The 18,204-nt window shown below is 41.0% G+C and overlaps 1 protein-coding gene across 1 annotated transcript in view; it reads right to left on the bottom strand.

The window, feature by feature from the left end:
* CTNNA2 (catenin alpha 2) overlaps nt 1-18,204 on the bottom strand; it is a 1,322,153-nt gene that overhangs the window by 930,723 nt on the left and 373,226 nt on the right. Inside the window, exon 4 of the mRNA XM_049856958.1 lies at nt 6,281-6,447. Coding sequence (XP_049712915.1) covers nt 6,281-6,447 — 167 coding nt within the window. The remainder of the gene's footprint in view (nt 1-6,280; nt 6,448-18,204) is intronic.

The following is an 18,204-nucleotide window of genomic DNA, read 5'->3' on the forward strand; positions in this document are numbered from 1 at the left end:
TTCCAACCTGCTATTAGAGTTAATAATATTAAACTTACCTTGTTCCAATTACTGTGTGGTTTCTCCTTCCTTATTGGACCCGAAATGATACATCCCTCAACTCTTTTAATGGATTCAATCTCTTTCCAATTGCCCCCCAACTCTTACCTTCACTCCCAGCTTCAGGCTTGGACTTGGGACCCAGGCCTGTTTAATCTGGGCCCAGGGATTGGTTCATGAAAAGGCAAATCTCATTCAGTCCAATGAGATCCAGTCCTCAGACATCCCCTTCCCAAGTCTATCATCTGTTCTTATATTAGCCCGAATTAACCAACAATACTATTTGTGTTGAGTTGTTTCCATTCCTAGCTGGGGGTAGGATAGGGTTAGAGGAGAATAGTGCTGCCCAATTAAAAAAATCACCATATTTCATTTCTTCCTCTGAATAATTAATTTAGAGATATGCACAAGATTGAGAGGTCAATCAGGGCTAAGAAAATTTTGGAATTTTTGTTTGAGCCATTAGGGAAGAGGACTTCATCTTGCTATCTTTTTTTCTGTCTTTTGTTTAACCTTGAGAGAGGCTAGCAACCATCTGAAGAACATGAGAGAAGCGCCTACAGAGAACAGAGCCCTCAATGAGGAAAAGGAGATAGGAACCTGATCCTGGTCAAATTGTTTGAATCTTGATCCTGCCTTTCCTGAAGCTAGTTGCCTTTGGACTTGAGTTGAGTAAGATAATGTACTTTTTTTTTTTTTTTTTGGTAAGGATGGTTGAGTTGGGTTTTCTACTATTTACAACAACAACAAAAAAAAAATATTAATTGTTATATATCCCTTTCAGGTGAGACCATAACAAGATGCAAACTTTCTCAGCAAGCATTACACTTTCTTTTTTTTTTTAATTGTACTTTAGGTGAAAGTTCACCGCTCAAGTTAATCTCTCATACAAAATTTTATATGTACACTGTTTCTTAATATCTTCCCCACTAGACTCTAATGTATAGAAGGCAGGAGTCATGGCCTATTCATCTTTGAAGTTATATATCTTGGCACAGTGCCTTGCATATAGTAGGTATCCAATAAGTATTTATTGAAAAAGGATAAATAAATTCCAAACAATCCAGCTGCCTGAAGTTAGTGCCTTAAGAGCTCTGACAGAAAATACATGCCAAGAACCTAGACAGTAATTTTTACATTTATAATCAGAGGTAAACTATTTCAGGTAAAATCGGCTACTGTTATTCTAACACAGGAGATAAAGGGGGGATGCAGAATTAAACAGCTGACTACTGAGGTATGATAACAAGTTACTGAGGACATACAAGCTTAGTTGGTGCTGAAGTTACAAAAGGCATATGTAATATTAAGATGACTCTGTCTCATCCATGCTCTCAAACAACAACACCAGCTGAGACTTCTGATAGACCCTTAGAAAAATCTGACTTCCCTGTGAAGCCGGCTAAGAGGCTGTTGTTTTCTCATTTGCTATTCCTCTTGTTAGAAATTCTGAGACCATCGAGGACAATCATTATTCCAGGACCTAGCCTGAGGACAGAAAAAAAGGTGATTGTTTCTCTGACGCGCGCACACACACACACACACACACACACGTCTAGATGACTTTACCTGTAATGTCATCACTAATGCTACAAATTGACAATATAATCTGATTACATTAGTTTAGAGGATACGGGAAATAAATATCTCCCTTCAGTATCACTGATTGAAATGCATGATTCCTTGAAAACACTGAAGTGCCACATATCAACTTAACTCACTGACAATGACAACTGATTGCAGGGTATACCAGGTCTCTGGCTAGGGAATCACTTATGAGCAACTTCAACAATAAAAGTGATTATAATCCAGTGTTTTTTTAATGATGTTTGATGTGCAAATGATTACTGTAGCTTTGCTGGGGAACATCACAGCTCCATTCGGGTCCTACTTCCGCTCTGGAGCTGTATGTCACTCACCATGCCATCATTAAGCTCCTGAATCTGAAATAACAGCAGCTAAAACCATTTACAGTCTTGAGAATCCTTACCATAATATACTCAACAAAGAGATCTACATAAAAGCACACACAAACACCCGCATGCTAGAACAAAGTAGCGAACTGTATTTTTACGCAAAAAATGGGCAGGTCTACATTTGTTTGCCAACCTTACCCTCTCCCCAACACTTATTTTCATAAGTGTGCTATGCTAATTTTTTTTATACAAACAAGAAAAAAAAATGTGGCATTTACAAAAATACCTGGGGGGAGGGTAAGGAAGATGCCATTGACAACCTTAGAATGCGTGTGTTATTTGAATAAAAATACTGAAATAGGGGCAGCTATAAACTGAAGCTTCCAGATATAATTTTAAGGTAGCAGAATGCAAAGACCTAGACACAGCCAAACAACTCGGCCCCTGCACAACTCCCAAGTCTTCACTCAGTTTTAGAGGCTGAACTACATACAGCTGGTCACGAGTACTCAATTTGCTAACAATTAAGAACGCCAGTGTGGGGCAAAGGATGAAGGTGCATGTTTTACAAAAATATCCTTTATCCACTTGATGAATTATTGATGGAAAAAGATGAACATAAGTTTCTGATAAGCAGGCAACTCCTCTATATTCCTGTAAGTTACTCAGAGATGAGAAAAAAAAAAATCAATATCTGGAAAGAACACCAGTAAAAAAAATGGCATATGGCCTAAAAGATAAAAAGTTAAATATTATGCATAATGCTTAAAGATAAAATAGTTAATGTACTGGTTACCATGGCAGGAAGCTACAGGGCATTTCTTAATCTAAACAATCAGAAAATAGGAGTCACTACTTTACTTTTTTTTTTTTTTTTTTAATGAGGAAGTACCTGTGATTCTTTTTCTCATCTGTGTTTTGTTACCCATAAGACAAATAAAGAAGCTCATTGTTTGGAAGAAGCCTTGAGAAGATAGGTAATTAATTTCTAATCCACTCTGTCAACACATATAAAAATATTCTCTTCAACCTTAGTTAAAAACAAATAAATAGATGCCTGAGGACAGCACTTTATGGTTTGTGAGAGAATGTGCTTCTGTGGAAGAGAACAATGATGCCACTAAGTAGGACTATGTACCATAAGGAGCCCTGGTGGCACAGTGGTGAAGCACTCTGCTGCTCAAACCTACCAGCTGCTCCTTGGGAGAAAGATGTGGCAGTCAGCTTCCATTACGATTTACAGCCTTGAAAACCCTATGGGGCAGTTCCACTGTGTCCTAAAGGGTCACTACGAGTCAGACTTGAAGGCAGCAAAAGATTTGGTTTTGGGGTTTCATCTGTAATGAATTGTTGACACATTGTCCTGAATTGGGGGAGGCGGGAGACAATAGCCTAGGGTGTAAGGCCCTGGCCGACCTGAATCCAAAGCATTACACTGGTCACAAACTGAAGAATTCAGAGATGGCACCAGGAAACTGTAGTTTTGCACTTGGTCCACAAGAGAGCAACATTCTACCACTGCTGTGTGCTAGGGCGGATGCGCTCTAAGTAGAACAAATGTGTTACTTAGTCTACGATCATTTTTAATTTTACTACTGACATCTGACAGGACTACTTAATATTGCTATGCTGACCTTTCCATGATTTTGTGCTAAATCCTTTTTTTTTTCTTTTGTCCAACTTTTCTTAATCTGCTTTGTCAGAGAGAATACAACTGACTTCACATTGCAACATGCAGTGATATTATCAGCCAAAAGCACTGGTCAAAACAGGTGGGCATGGAGGCAGGGTTACAGGCAGGGACTGGTGCCACATACTGCAGTACAGGCCCAGATGCAACCAGCATTCTCAGCACGCCGGCCGTTTGGGGAATAGTTAGCCTGTCATCACTCGCCAGTAGTCCCTGATGGGATGGAAAGTCAATTTCTTAGGCTCAGTCCTATCTCTCTTTCCCTTGAGTAAAGGAAGACAGTCAATCTGGAGAAAGACCTTTCTTAAAACGTTACTTCTGAAGACTGAGTACCTCTAAGGGAAAAGAAAACCTTTCCTCCAACACACCTAAGAGGAAGATGCTATTTGTAGCCTAAAAGATGTGCAAAACAGAGGTAGGGCCTGAGAAACCACAGACAGTCCAGCAGCATGGAGGTGGTCAATGTTCTCACCACTGCTGCAGAGTTGCTCCTCACCACACCTCACCTTACTCCAGACTCAGTGATCAGTGCTCCACAGGAACTGCCCCCATTTAAACCCTCCCACAACTACAAGGGATGTGCTGTCATTAAACCAGACCAGCGGCCATCATATTGACTCCCACTCATGGTGACCCCATGTGTGTCAGAGTAGAACCGTGAGCCTTAGGGCTTTCAATGGCTGAGTTTTTAGAAGTAGATCACCTTTCTTCTGAGGCACCTCTGGGTAGATAAACCTTTAACTTTTCTGTTAGCAGCCAAGGGTGTTAAGTATTTGCACCACGCAAGGACTTCTATACTTTCATTAGCCCCATGTTAACAGATGAGGTATCTGACACTGAAGAAGGTTATGGAGTGAGTTATTACAGGGCTGGCAAGTGGACACCAACTCTAGATTAAAGCCAGTTAGTCTGATTCCAGTGGCCAAATGGTTAATCATAATACCATACTGCCTGTCAATGGCCTCTGAAATAGGTACAGTCTCTCCCCACATTTCTCGGCTCATTCAGTTTGCAAGAGACTTTACTGGCTCCTGAGGGCCAACTCTCACTAGGAAGGTGTCTGAGAAAAAAAAAAAAAAAAAAACTCTTAAATAGGTTCTGCTTCAGTTCCTTGGCTCCTTGGGGATCTGCAGGAAAACCATGCAGGGCTCTCTACTTCACTCTGTGGGTTATAAACACAAAGCTCAGGCTGACGTGCTGGAATTTGAGGCCTTTAATGATACTGAGGAGTTTATACACAACTTCGTAATCTCAGCTCCTTTACTGAGGCTATCTCAGGTAATAGAGCCTGTCCACGATTTTTTGACAGAGAATATTTATGATTTAGGAAATTTCTCGATGATCTCACAACTGACCAAATAGGAGGCCAAAGATGAGATAAGAGTAGGCTCTCATTATTCGTTTCCTATCTCATCCGTTCCCTCATCATAATCTGCTTCCGTTCCCTAACACAGAGAATATTCATGATTTAGGAAATTTCTTGATGATCTCACAACTGACCAAATAGGAGGCCAAAGATGAGATAAGAGTAGGCTCTCATTATTCATTTCCTATCTCATCCGTTCCCTCATCATAATCTGCTTCCGTTCCCTAACAAAGAAAACTCAGATTTTGAGGGTTGGCTGATAGAAAAAGTGATAAGCCAGGGATAGAAAGGGCTAGGGAATCCAAGCCAGTAATAGGTTGTTTCCCCAAGAGGAAAGGCCAGGTCACATCACCTGACGACCCTGAGATCAGTTCATGGTTGGTGCCAATCACCCTGGACCTAATCCACTGAAGGCAAGAAATTGGGAATCTCTAGGCAGAGGCCATATTCCTTGTCAATTAACTTATATCATCTCAGTTCAAAGGGCTTAAGTATCCTGGTTGCAACCAGATACCAGTCAACATTTATGATTTAGGAAACTTCTTGATAAAATTTTCTTGAGGAAAAGAGAAAAACTTAGCTGTCACGATTTGCCTTGGTCCCCGGTCCAGCAAATTTTGTGACCAGGACAGGGCTCCACTTATATCAGGAAACAAAAGAGTTTAAAGGAATCACGACAAGCAAGGTATACACAGCGAGGCTCTGTAGGTCCCAAAGACCCACTCAAGACCCATCTCAGGTATGTTAGACGCCCAGCTTAGTGCAGCACGATTGACATTAGCCATGCACGGTGTGGATGGGGCTCCTGTTTATTGCCAAGCTAATATGGACTCAAACTCCATGAATCTACAGAGGAACAAGCCTGGAACAGGAAACAAAATACATTCAATATCTAACCCTTATTAAGGTGAGTATGGAAGGTCATTTGGCCAGCTCCCCAGAAGAGCTTGCCCAAGTCTGGGTTATCACGTGGGTCAGGACTGCTCTGAATCTAGAGACAGGGCATGGGTGCACCGTGCCCTCCTTTTGCAGCCAAAAGAATGCACTTTCACATTCTCTGAGAAGTAACGGGGAATCCACACTGTGTGTTTTAGGAGAAAGAAAACAATTAACTGAGTTTTATATAAGTGAGGGGCTGTATGGCACATGTGAGTAACCAAGTGATCTGGTCAGGAATGAAACACCTCCATTAAAGTTCGGTGCTATAATATACTTGGTCTATATTGCAACCCACATCAAAGCGAATTTTGAGAAGTTCCATATACGTACAATTTTCAGATGTGATAAAAGTCTCATGACATCTGCCATATCTGCCAGGATAAGAAGGCGTGTAACTGCTGAGAGCAAAGCCCTTGCTGCCCGCACCATAGTGCCACGCTTCACCGAGGAGCACGGGTCATCAGCAAACTCCGAAGAAGCGATCCTCATCGTCTCACCTGGGAGAAAAACACAGAGAGGTCCGTAGGTAGACAGGAGTCTTAGAGGCTGGCAATCCCAAAAGACCTGTGGACAGATAGCTATTGTTCTTAATGCCAAACTTTGCTGTCCAGGTGGCACTTCTGCCACCTCCAACACAGTAGAGGGTCTTTCAAGTCAAGTGCATAAGTACACATGGACAGGTGCTGTGGGCAATATGAGGTGCCTTTAACATCAACAGGGGATATATTTAAGTCCACTGCTCTTAATCATCTTCACTCTACATTTTCCTTTGAACCAGTGATACTTAATAGGAAGCTAGTTTGAGGTACAGGTCCACAGGTGGTACAGTTTGCACTCAACTACGAACCAAAAGGGCAATATCCACCCAGTGGTGCTGCAGAAGACCTGGTGAACTACTTCCATAAGATCACAGGCATTGAAAAGCCTATGGAAGGGGAGAAAATCTTTGGCAACAACATATCTGATAAAGGTTTAATCCCTAAAATACATTAAAAACTTCAACAACAAAAAAGAAAACACCAATCACAAAATGGGCAATGGACATGAACAGACACTTCACCAAAGAGAACATTCAGGAGGCCAATAAATACATGAAAAGATGCTCTTGATTATTAGCCATTCCAAAAAACAACAACAACAACAACAAACAAACGTGTTGCTATCCAGTCAATTCCAACTCATAAAACTACGATGAGATACCATCTCACCCCTGCAAGAATGGCACTGATTAAAAAAACAAAAAAAAAACAACAGATTCTGGTGAGGTTGTGGAGAGACTGGAACTCTCATGCTGGAGGGAATGTAAGATGGTGCAACCGCTATGTAAAATGATATGGCACCTGCTTTAAAAGCTAGAAATAGATATACCATATGTTCCAGCATTCCGACTCCTAGGAATATATCCTAGAGAAATAAGAACTGTCACACGAACAGACATATACATACCCATGTTTATTATAGCAATATTCACAATAGCAAAAAATAGAAACAACATAAGCACCTATCGACCGATGAATGGATAAACTATGGTACATACACACAACGGAATACTATGCAACAATAAAGAACAATGATGAATCCACAAAACAACTCACAACATGGATGAATCTTGAGGGCATTATGCCGAGCAAAATAAGTCATCACAAAAGGACAAACATTGTATGAGACCACTATTAAAAAACTCAAGAAAAGGTTTATATACACAAAGAAATAATCTTGATGGTTATCAGGGAGGCTAAGAGGGTGGAGGGAAAATCTCTAAATAGACAGTAGACATATGGTAACTTCAGGGAAGGGAAAAGCAACACACAACGCAGGGGAAGTCAGCACAACTTAAGCAAGACAAAGGAAGAAACTGAGAGGGGAATGCAAAAAAAAAAAGGCAACTACAATAAATACTGTAACATATACAAAAAAAAAAACTAAACCCACTGCTGTTGAGTGAATTCCAACTCATAGCCATCATAGAATTGCCCAGTAGGGTTTCCAAGGAGTCCTTGGTGCATCTGAACTGCCGATCTTTTGGTTAGCAGCCAGTAAAAGTAAGCGATAATTTACAAGCAGACACATAGGTATGTTCGGCTATGTATGCCGAACAGTGGTAGGAGGCAGTATAGCACACCCCACATACATATACAGGTTTGGCTGTGCAGCATGTATATTCATATACACAACAGAGCACAGAAGGGGCACAGTCATAGAAGCTTCCTAGGCACAACCAAACACCTCACATGACTGAGTTGCTGGAGCTGAGTGCTAGTGACCATGGTCTCGGGGATATCTAGGTCAACTGGTATAACACAGTTCATAAAGAAAATGTTCTACATCCTACTTTGGTGAGTAGTGTCTGGGGTCTTAAAAGCTTGCATGTGGCAATCTAAGTTACAACTATTGGTTTCATTCCATCTGGAGCTAAGGAGAATGAAGAAAATAAAAAACACAATGAAGCAATTAGTCCAAAGGACTAATGGACCACATGAACCACAGCATATACTAGCCTGAGACTAGAAGAACTAGGCGGTCCAGCTATCACCACCTACCACTCTGACAGGGATCACAATAGAGGGTCCAGGACAGAGTGAGAGAAGTAGAACAATTCACAAAAAAAGGCCAGATTTATTGGTCTGCCAGAGACTGGAGGAACCCATGAGACGAGACTAGGGCTCCCAGACACCCTTCTAACTTAAAACTGAAGCCACTCCCAAAGTTTACCTTTCAGCCAAGTATTAGGCAAGGCTGGAGGAACCCCTGAGACTATGGCCCCCAGATGCCTTTCTAACCCAGAATTTAAGCCACTCTCAAAGTTCACCTTTCAGCCAAATACTACCCATGTCTATAAAATATTTCCAACTGGACCAATAAGCAACATCATGATAAACAGAGAAAAGGCTGAAGTTGTCATTTTGCTTGGATCCACAATCAATACCCATGGAAGCAGCAGTCAAGAAATCAAAAGACACTGCATTGGACAAATCTGCTATAAAGGACCTCTTTAAAGTGCTGAAAAGCAAAGGTGTCATCTTGAAGACTAAGGTGCACCTGACCTAACCCATGGTATTTTCGATCGCATCGTATGCATGCAATAGCTGGATAATGAATAAGGGAAACCAAAGAAGAATTGAAGCCTTTGAACTGTGGTGTTGGCGAAGAATATTGTGTATACCACGGACTGCCAAAAGAATGAACAAATCTGTCTTGGAAGAAGTAAAACCAGAATGCTCCTTAGAAGCAAAGATGGCCAGACTGTGTCTTACATACTTTGGACATGTTGTCAGGAGGGATCAGTCCCTGAAGGACAACATGGTTGGTAAAGTACAGGGTCAGTGGAAAAGAGGAAGACCCTCAAAGAGATGGATTGATACAGTGGCTGCAACAATGGGCTCAAGCATAACGATTGTGAGCATTGTGCAGGACCCAGCAGTGTTTTGTTCTGAGGTACATGGGGTCTCTATGAGTCAGAACTGGCTCGATGCCACCTAACAACAACAATCATAAAAACAAACAAAGAAGCCCAGTGGTGCAGTGGTTAAAGTGCTCAGCTGCTAACTGAAAGGTTGACTGTTGGAACTCAACAGCTTCCCTGTGGGAGAAAGACATGACAGTCTCCTTCCTTAAAGATTACAGCCTTGAAAGCCCTATGGGGCAGTTCTCTTCTGTCCTGTAGGGTCACTAAGAGTTGGAATTGACTTGATGGCAGCGAGTATTAAACAACACTGTGAGGAACGTGCTCCTTAGAGGAATCAAGTATAGGAGACAAATGAGCAACTCCTGCCCAAAAGAGAAGATGAGGAGGCAGGAAGGGGTAGGAAACCTGGACTAATGGGAACGGGGAACCTGGGGTGGGAAGGTGGAGATGAGAGAGCTGACACATTGCAGGCATTACAATCAATGTCACAAAACAATCTGTGTATAAAGTATTGAATGGGGAACTAATTTGCTCTGTAAACTTCACCAAAAGCACAACACAACATTAAAAAAACAAAACAAAACAAAAAACACTGTGGAGTGTAGTTCTACGTTGAAACATCTGGGTCAACATGAGTCAGAGTAGACTGGAAATCAATGGATTTGGATGTGAGGTACAAAGTTAACTGCTCCACACGGGAATGAAACTTACTACCTTACCCTCATTAACTTGTACTATTAAGCTAACCAGAGAAGAGACAATAGAGACCCAAGATCTATTCGTCCAATCCTCTACTAGGAACCTATCCCTAACATACAGAGTATTTAGGATAGAATTGAACCAATCCAACAAACATTTTTAAGCACATTCTTGTATCAGATTCTGTACTAGGCTCTGGGATTACAAAGATGACTAAGAATCCCCTGGCCTCAGGAGATCTCAGTCTAATGAGGAAATAGGTGTGTAAATGAATAGCCATAATACAATGATTATGCATTACGACAGGCGTATGGTTAAGAATGTACGCACACAGTGAGGGGCTGAGGGAAGCTGTCCATTCTAATGGCCGGGAATACACAGGCAGGAAGGGCATTCTACGCAGCAGGAACACTGTGCAGGGCTCCAGGCTGGAGCAGGATACTGAGTGCAGGGAACTGCCCTTCAGCAGAAGTGGATGCTGAGGAGGGGCAAAGTGTATGGGGAAGAGAGGCAGTGGGGCCTGGAATGCCATGTGAGGGATTTGGACTATATCCTTAGCAAATGGCTGGCCACTTAGTAGTTAGAAAGAGGGAAATGACAGTAATAGATTTTTACTTAGGGAAGGTAATTTGGCCACAATATGAAAATTAAAATGTGTTGAGGACATGACTAGCACAGAGAAACCAATTCATGTAGTTTCAGTCTGAGAGAGCTGGACGTGAGAGATCAAATATAGTCAGTCTGATGAGGACCTAGACCAGAAAATAAGAGTGCTATACAGAGAGGGGAAACCCTGATGGCATAGTGGTTAAGTGCTACAGCTGCTAACCAAAAGGTGGGCAGTTCGAAACTACCAGGTGCTCCTTGGAAACTCTGTAGTGTAGTTCTACTCTGTCCTATAGGGTCCCTATGAGTCAGAATCGACTCAATGGCAATGGGTTTGGTTTGGTTTTGGTTTACACAGAGAGGAAGAGGTTATTGATGAGATCTGTGTGGCAGAAACAACAGATATGGGGACTGACTGGATGTGAAGACCATAGGGAGGGTGGAGTTGATGATGAACACTATCACAGTAAAATAGTCAGATACTTATTTTCACAAAGGTCCCCCAGGTTTTCACAAAGGGAGAGAATTAACTAGGATGATACTGATATCATACAGTATGGAGGTTGGGCAGAAAGCATAAAGACCCTGCACACGGCAGAGTGCATACGGAGACATAAAAGATTCAATCGACTTCAAGATTAGAGTTAATAGGACACATTCTTTAATCTAGGATAAAAAAATTCATTCAATATTTTATTTATAGAAATGATTATTTCTCATCTATTAACTGAAACCTCGCTAATTTAAATGAAGTCAATGATAGCACTGGATGTCTTTGTGCATCTTTGTATAAGTTATCCTAAGATACAGGAGGGAAACCCTGGTGGCATAGTGCTTAAGTGCTATGGCTGCTAACCAAAGGGTCAGCAGTTCAAATCCGCCAGGCGCTCCTTGGAAACTCTATAGGGCAGTTCTACTCTGTCCTATAGGGTCACTATGAGTCGGAATTGACTCGATGGCACTGGATTTGGTTTTTGGTTTTTAAGATACGGGAGAAGAAAACCAAAACAACACTTACAATTTTATAGACAGATCAGAATATAATGTAATTCCCTCAGTTAGTGCTAGAGTTATTTAAACCCGCACAGTGATACTTTTTTTATACTTAGGGAATGTGGGTATGTAAGAAAATATATTGTACTGTTGGATTTTCAAAAGAGGCTATCACTTACAATAAGCATTTTATATTGTCGGCCAGCTCAGTCTTTATGCCTAAGCACAAACAAATAGCTTAATATAGAAAAACAGCCTGGGGGGAAACATAAATTGTGAATTTTCTAAATTTTTTTATGCTCTTAGAGAACTAAATGAACTTTAAGGTAGAAGCTGGCAGTTGGGAGATACATATTCAACCCACGTTTCTGACCTTTGCAACAGACTTACATAAATCTCTTGCCCCTCCCCCCATTAACCCAAAAACCAAACCAAACTAGTTGCCATCCAGTCGATCCTGACTCATAATGACCCTACAGGACAGAGTAGAACTGCTCCATAGGGTTACCAAGGAACAGCTGGTGGATTCAAACTGCCGGACTTTTGGTTAGCAGCAGAGCTCTTAACCACTGTGCAACCAGGTTCCACCCCCCCCATCCTCCCCTAAAAAAGAATCATCCACAGATTTCTGTGTGAGGGAAGAATAAACTATTTTCTCTCTGTACAAGGCGGCTGGAAAGAACATTATACAGGAGGCAAATGCGATGTAATATTGAGAGCCTTATCAAAGGCAAAGCTATAAAAAAGCGTATATTATATTAATGGGTAATTAATTACCCATTGGAGTCCTGGTGGTGCAATGGTTAAGCACTTGGCTGCTAACTGAAAAGTGGGTGGTTCGAACCCACCAGCCACATCGCAGGAGAAAGAAAGCGCACTTCTTTGCCTTTTCTTCGCACTTTTTCAGTAATGGCAAGCGCTGGGCATGTTTCATAGAATCAAGTAACGGAGATGGAGGATGGAACTAGAGTGACAGAGAAAATTAAGAAATATGCAAACCACAGAGCTAGTTCTGAGAAACAACCAGAGTAAGAGCAGATTAAGAAATACAAACCCATAAATAGGGAGAGAATTTCCAATGTACCTACCATACCTTGTGTGATAAATTATCACATTTTCACATTTTTAGTATAAAATGTAGATATTATCTTATGGGAATTGAAAAATGTAGACAATTAAAAGAAACAAGAATTGTGCCCACAATTCCAATATTCTGGGATGACCACTAGGAAACTTCTGATTCGCTGTATTCTAGAAAGCTCTCTATGCCTACATTACTTATCAGTTATATATAATATCTACAACTTGCATATTCTCCTTTGTCTAATTACACAAATTTTCCTTCATATAATTATATAAGTTATCTGGCATATACTGATGGTTAATGTTCTTGATATTTTTCTCTATTATAAAATTCCTGGAAAAGTAGAGAAAAACAGCAAAAAGTTTCAATCAGCTACACTTTGTTGACTTTGCACAATAACCTATGCCTACCTCAGACCCCTTTTCACATATATTTTCCTTGAAGTCCAAATCTTCAAGGGTCCTGAGAATTGGATCTTGTACAGCAATGCAGAAAACGGAACATGTTTTTAGAGAAGAAAGTAAGATTGGTGAGGTGTAATACCTGACCCAGCTTCCCAATGCCCAGGCTATTTCTGCTTCCCAAATCGTGAACATTTTCATGGAGCCACATACTTGCAGAGCCAATGGAGGTACAAACACAATTAACAGAATTTAAAAACAATAATTCAGTATTCAGAGCATATCCTCTGACTGTTTTATTGCTTATTTTGTTGAATTTTTAAGGCAACATGATGCTTGAAAGCCACCTATTACTCTGGTTAGCTAACTTTCTATACACGGCAGGAAAATATTTATCCTCATCTGAGGTAAAGCAAATGGAAACGTTAAATGAACGGCCAAGGTAGCGAACACTCCAGAAGGTACAATGTTTCCATGGGGAAACTTGTCACATTATGCCATGGCTCTTGGCTCCTGCATTGGAAGACCTAGGTGGGCGGTCCTTTGATCAGAACCATCCAAATCGGGCTGATATATGAGATGAGTCCAACAGGAACTGAACCAGCCAAAGATGTCTGAATTAACTGCATTAGCAAACACGGTGGAATATCCTCTTCTGGAGTGGTTCCAGCAGCAAGGGGATGGTGTCCACAGAGTGAATCAAGATTCCTTCCATCTCAGGATTTTATTCATTTGTGTGTATTTGGATATAATATTTTAACATGTGGCTCTCTTGTCTGTCATAAGAACAGTTCTCTTTTATTTAGGACCCATAGCGTGTCAAGTTCTATTCAAAGACCTTTACCTGCAGCAATTCAATGCTCAGGAGAAACTGAAAAAGTAAATAATGGTACTCTCATCACTACTGATGCCTGAGGAAACTGAAGAACCAAAGCTAGGATTACTTGCCTAAGGTAAGACAGTAGATAAGTGGTGGAGCCAGCACTCATAGTCAGCCTGGCTCTAGAGTCTGTGCTCAGTGGTGCTTCAGAAATATCTTTGTTTTAACATCCTATGTACTGTATTAAAATCATTTGTTTATATGCCTCTGTCTGGACCTAGATCAGGAATCTAAAACAAGAAAACTATTTTCTTTGATGAGCAGAGGGTTATGAGGAAGGGAGGGGAAGGAAGGCAGAGATGGGAGAGACCAGAGACAGGAGAGAGAGGGGAGGAAGAAAGGAAACAAAGATATTTCTTCAATTATTCTCAGGCTTCACCACTTCCTACTGTCCCATATCAGGGTTGATTCATGACTGTTTTTGCTTGTATACCCTTGAATCTTCTCCCCTTTGCCAGGGCTGTAGCTTAGTCAGAGTATGGACCATTATAAACCAAAAAACCCACTGCCATCCAGTTGATTCTAATTCATAGGAACCCTACAGGACAGAGTAGAACTGCCCCATAGAATTCCCAAGGCTGTAATCTTTATGGAAGCAGATTGCTGCATCTTTCTCCCAAAGAGCTGCTGGTGGGTTCAAACCATCAAACTTCCGGTGTGCAGTTGAGCAATTAACCACTGTGCCACCAGGACTCCTTAGGGGCCATTACAGCAGTATATTCATTTCTTTATTCTTAACACCTAGCATATGTCTGACAAAGTGTTGTATTCACTCAAAAAGTGCTGGAAGGAAGAAAGGAAGCCCTGCCTGGCACCCTATATTTTGATCCATATCAAATTGATACCGAAGCTAGGAAAGAGGTCATATAAATAAATAAAAAATCTGAACACAATGAACTTCACAATGGATATAAAAATTGATTTTTTTTTTTTTTTAAGTTTGACGTAAGAATTTAGAAAGAAGGCTGGAAGCTACAATGTTTGGGAAAGGGAGATGTTGGTGAAGTAGTGACTTCATTTCTTCTCATTGGTTTCGCCTATATAAGCATTTGCTCTCTAGAAGGGTAAGGAGGGCAGTGGTGGGTCAATGGTAGAATCTCGACTTCTAAGCGGAGATCTGGGTTAGATTCCCAGCCAAATGCACCTTAACCTCAAACTCAGCGACCACCGGTCTGTCAGTGGCGACTTCTGTGTTGCTGTGATAATGAACAGGTTTCAGCAGAGCTTCCAGACTAAGACAACTAGGAAGAAAGGCCTGGCCATCTACTTCTGAAAATAAGCCAAGGAAACCCTATGTACCACAACAGCACAGTAGCCATGAGTTGAGGGCCAACTTGAAGGCAGGCAGCAAAATCAAGCAAAGCAAAGTCTTAACACTTTTTTGGGCACATTCAAGAACCTGAGAGAGCATATCCCAGGGTGGATATGACTCAAATCCATAATTAGGAGGCAATCACAATTTTTTTCTGAGGCTCAGGAATGATAAAATTCTGTACTTCCTGAATCAAAATCTGCATTAAAATAAGCTACTTCCTGGGGACACTCACTTCGAGCACTGAGCTGTCTAGAACAGTGCTTGGCAGAGTTCAGATCCTTCAGTTACCAAAAAGCAAGATAAGTCTTTAGCCTAAATATAGAGTATCAAACAAAAGCCTTATCTATTTATATCAAAACAAACTAACAATCATAAAAACCACTTTAATATGATACGTATGAGACCATTGCATGTTCCTTTGTCTTTCTACCAAGGCTAGTGGGCTCCACGGGCTCTTTCTCATTCTTGTTTCTACCAAAGATATCTTGTCCTATGGTATCCTATGGTATTCTAGTCTCCTGCCCACGGAGTTCTCTAAGAAAACAGAAAATAGGGTGTAAAATGACAGAAAGCTGTTGGGACCACTGCCCTTGAAGTGATTCTTAGACTGAAGAATTACCACTCGGTTGGGATCTCCTCAGCCACTGCTCAGCACGCACCTGATTGACATACAAAGACAGAAGCCCAAGTAGAGGGGGACCTGCAAGAGTCAGGCCAGCATCCAGGTCCCCTGAATCACAATCAGGGCTCTGGTCACAGTGCTAGAACTAAGAAACCAGCCCAGGACAATGTGACGCCAACAAATCAAAACTTCTTCGTCACCTAACAAAATCCCATAATAGCCTTGTGGCCTTGTTATAGGCCTGCTTCAATGGCTTGAGCTGCCCCAAAGACAAACGTGTGTCCTCATTTGGTCAGGCCCAGTGTTCTTTACCAAAGTGGGCAACTGAATCTGTTCCAATGCAATATTCCCCCTACTGAGATATGTTCAGCATGCAAATGTCTGTAACTGATGATTAAGTGTATTGAATGTTACGAGCTATTAAACATCATTCTAGACAGTGCTGCGCCACCATGCAGAAGGCACAGATCATTAAGCGTATGGATTTTAATTATTTCAGCTGTAGCCTTTTCCTGGGTTTGGAGGAGGACAGGGTGTAAGGTGATTTTACATAGTTGTAGCCAGAAAGATTATCAAGCTGCAATAGGGCATACTCCACAAACGAGACCTTTCCCAGAACCTGTTAAATGGAGCAACGGTCACTTTCCATAAAAAGGTGATTACTGTCCTGGGCTCGAATGCAATGAAAAGCCATAAACTTGGAAACATTAAACAGTGCTGTGCTAAGCTTAAGAGAAAAATGGCATCTAAAGGATCTATACTGAACGTCGTTTCACTTAATACTTTTGTAAAATAAGAAAGAAATGGATGAACATGTAAATTTCACTGTATAATAACTGTGCTTCTGAAAGGTATTATATCAAAAACATACTATTAAATAAAGCCTGTCATAAATTAGTTTGTAAAGCAAATCAGTACCAAATAAATTCTCTTTTGTATAAACCCCAAATCTCAGTAATCCCACAGGTGTAAGACAAGGCTCTCTACAAAAAGTGTGTTGCTGATTTATTTGATATTTTTAGCCAATAAATGTTTCTATTGATCAGGATCTCTATTTTCCAATCGCGACCACAAATCAAAAGCCAATGAAATTTCAGTAGCCTGATATAGTATTTGGTATTTAAAATGTGACTTCTAATGCCTTTTAATTTCATGAGAAAAGCCAGAAACGATGGCATGACCACCATCTAGACGGGACAGTAGAGGTAATATGATCATAAGAAATGCTAGCATCTAATCCTGAATGAAAGAGGTAGCTGGATAGAGCAAGCTGAATCAACATCTCAACATGCAAATATAGAAGACCCCTAAATTTTCTCAGATTGATTAAGATACTATGCAAGGAAATGCAAAGTAAGGGGGGTGGCTAATGTCCCCATTCCAGATTTTAAGAATAACTCGGAGGACCTCATCCAGCCTAACTCTTATCAGATGCTTAATCCAGGCGTGACCTCTAGGACAGAAAACCCTCTGCCTCCCTGGGAAGCCGATTTCAATTTGAGACAGCTCTAATTGCTACAGAAGTCCCTGAATTGCGCAGATGATAAAGTACTCAACCACTTGCTGAAAAGGGGGTGGTTTGAACTGATCCAAGAGGCATCTCAGAAGACAGGCCTGGCGATCTGCTTCTAAAAAGGCCACAGCCTTGGAAACCCCACGGAGCAGCTCTACTCTGCACACATGGGGTCATCCTGAGTCAGGACAGATTCAACTGGCAACTGACAACAACATCAACTAATTGTTAGAAAGCTTTTCATGAACTACTCGGTCTTTGATGTGGTCTTCTGAACCACACGTAAAATCTAAGCCCCTCTTCATAGGATAGATCCTGAGAGAAGTTTTAAAGATGTCCTTTAAGGTGAAGGGAAATGTCCAAAAAAACACTAATCAGCCACTCCTTGAGAACTAATACTGCATTTGAATTATGAAAAAGACAACTAGCATAAAGAAATAACAAATGTCCCCCTCCAAATTTCCTAATGTTAAATACCTACTAAGGAGTCATTCCGGTGGGGATGATTTGTTTGCTTTCATACTACTTTTATGGCAGATTAATAGTATAAGCATGAAAAGAGTTCCAATCTGCTTTGGAGAAGGAAAATCTGGTTTCTAGCACATTATGGAAAGAATTGCTAAAATAATCACAAGTCACTCTGATCTATTTCACTATCTAAACCATTACATACACTTTAAAGACAGAATGTGAGCTCATTGGTGAAGGCCAACTCCTCAGTTTCAGACACAAGAC

The sequence above is a fragment of the Elephas maximus genome, chromosome 17, assembly GCF_024166365.1.
Source record: "Elephas maximus indicus isolate mEleMax1 chromosome 17, mEleMax1 primary haplotype, whole genome shotgun sequence".
Taxonomy (NCBI): domain Eukaryota; kingdom Metazoa; phylum Chordata; class Mammalia; order Proboscidea; family Elephantidae; genus Elephas; species Elephas maximus.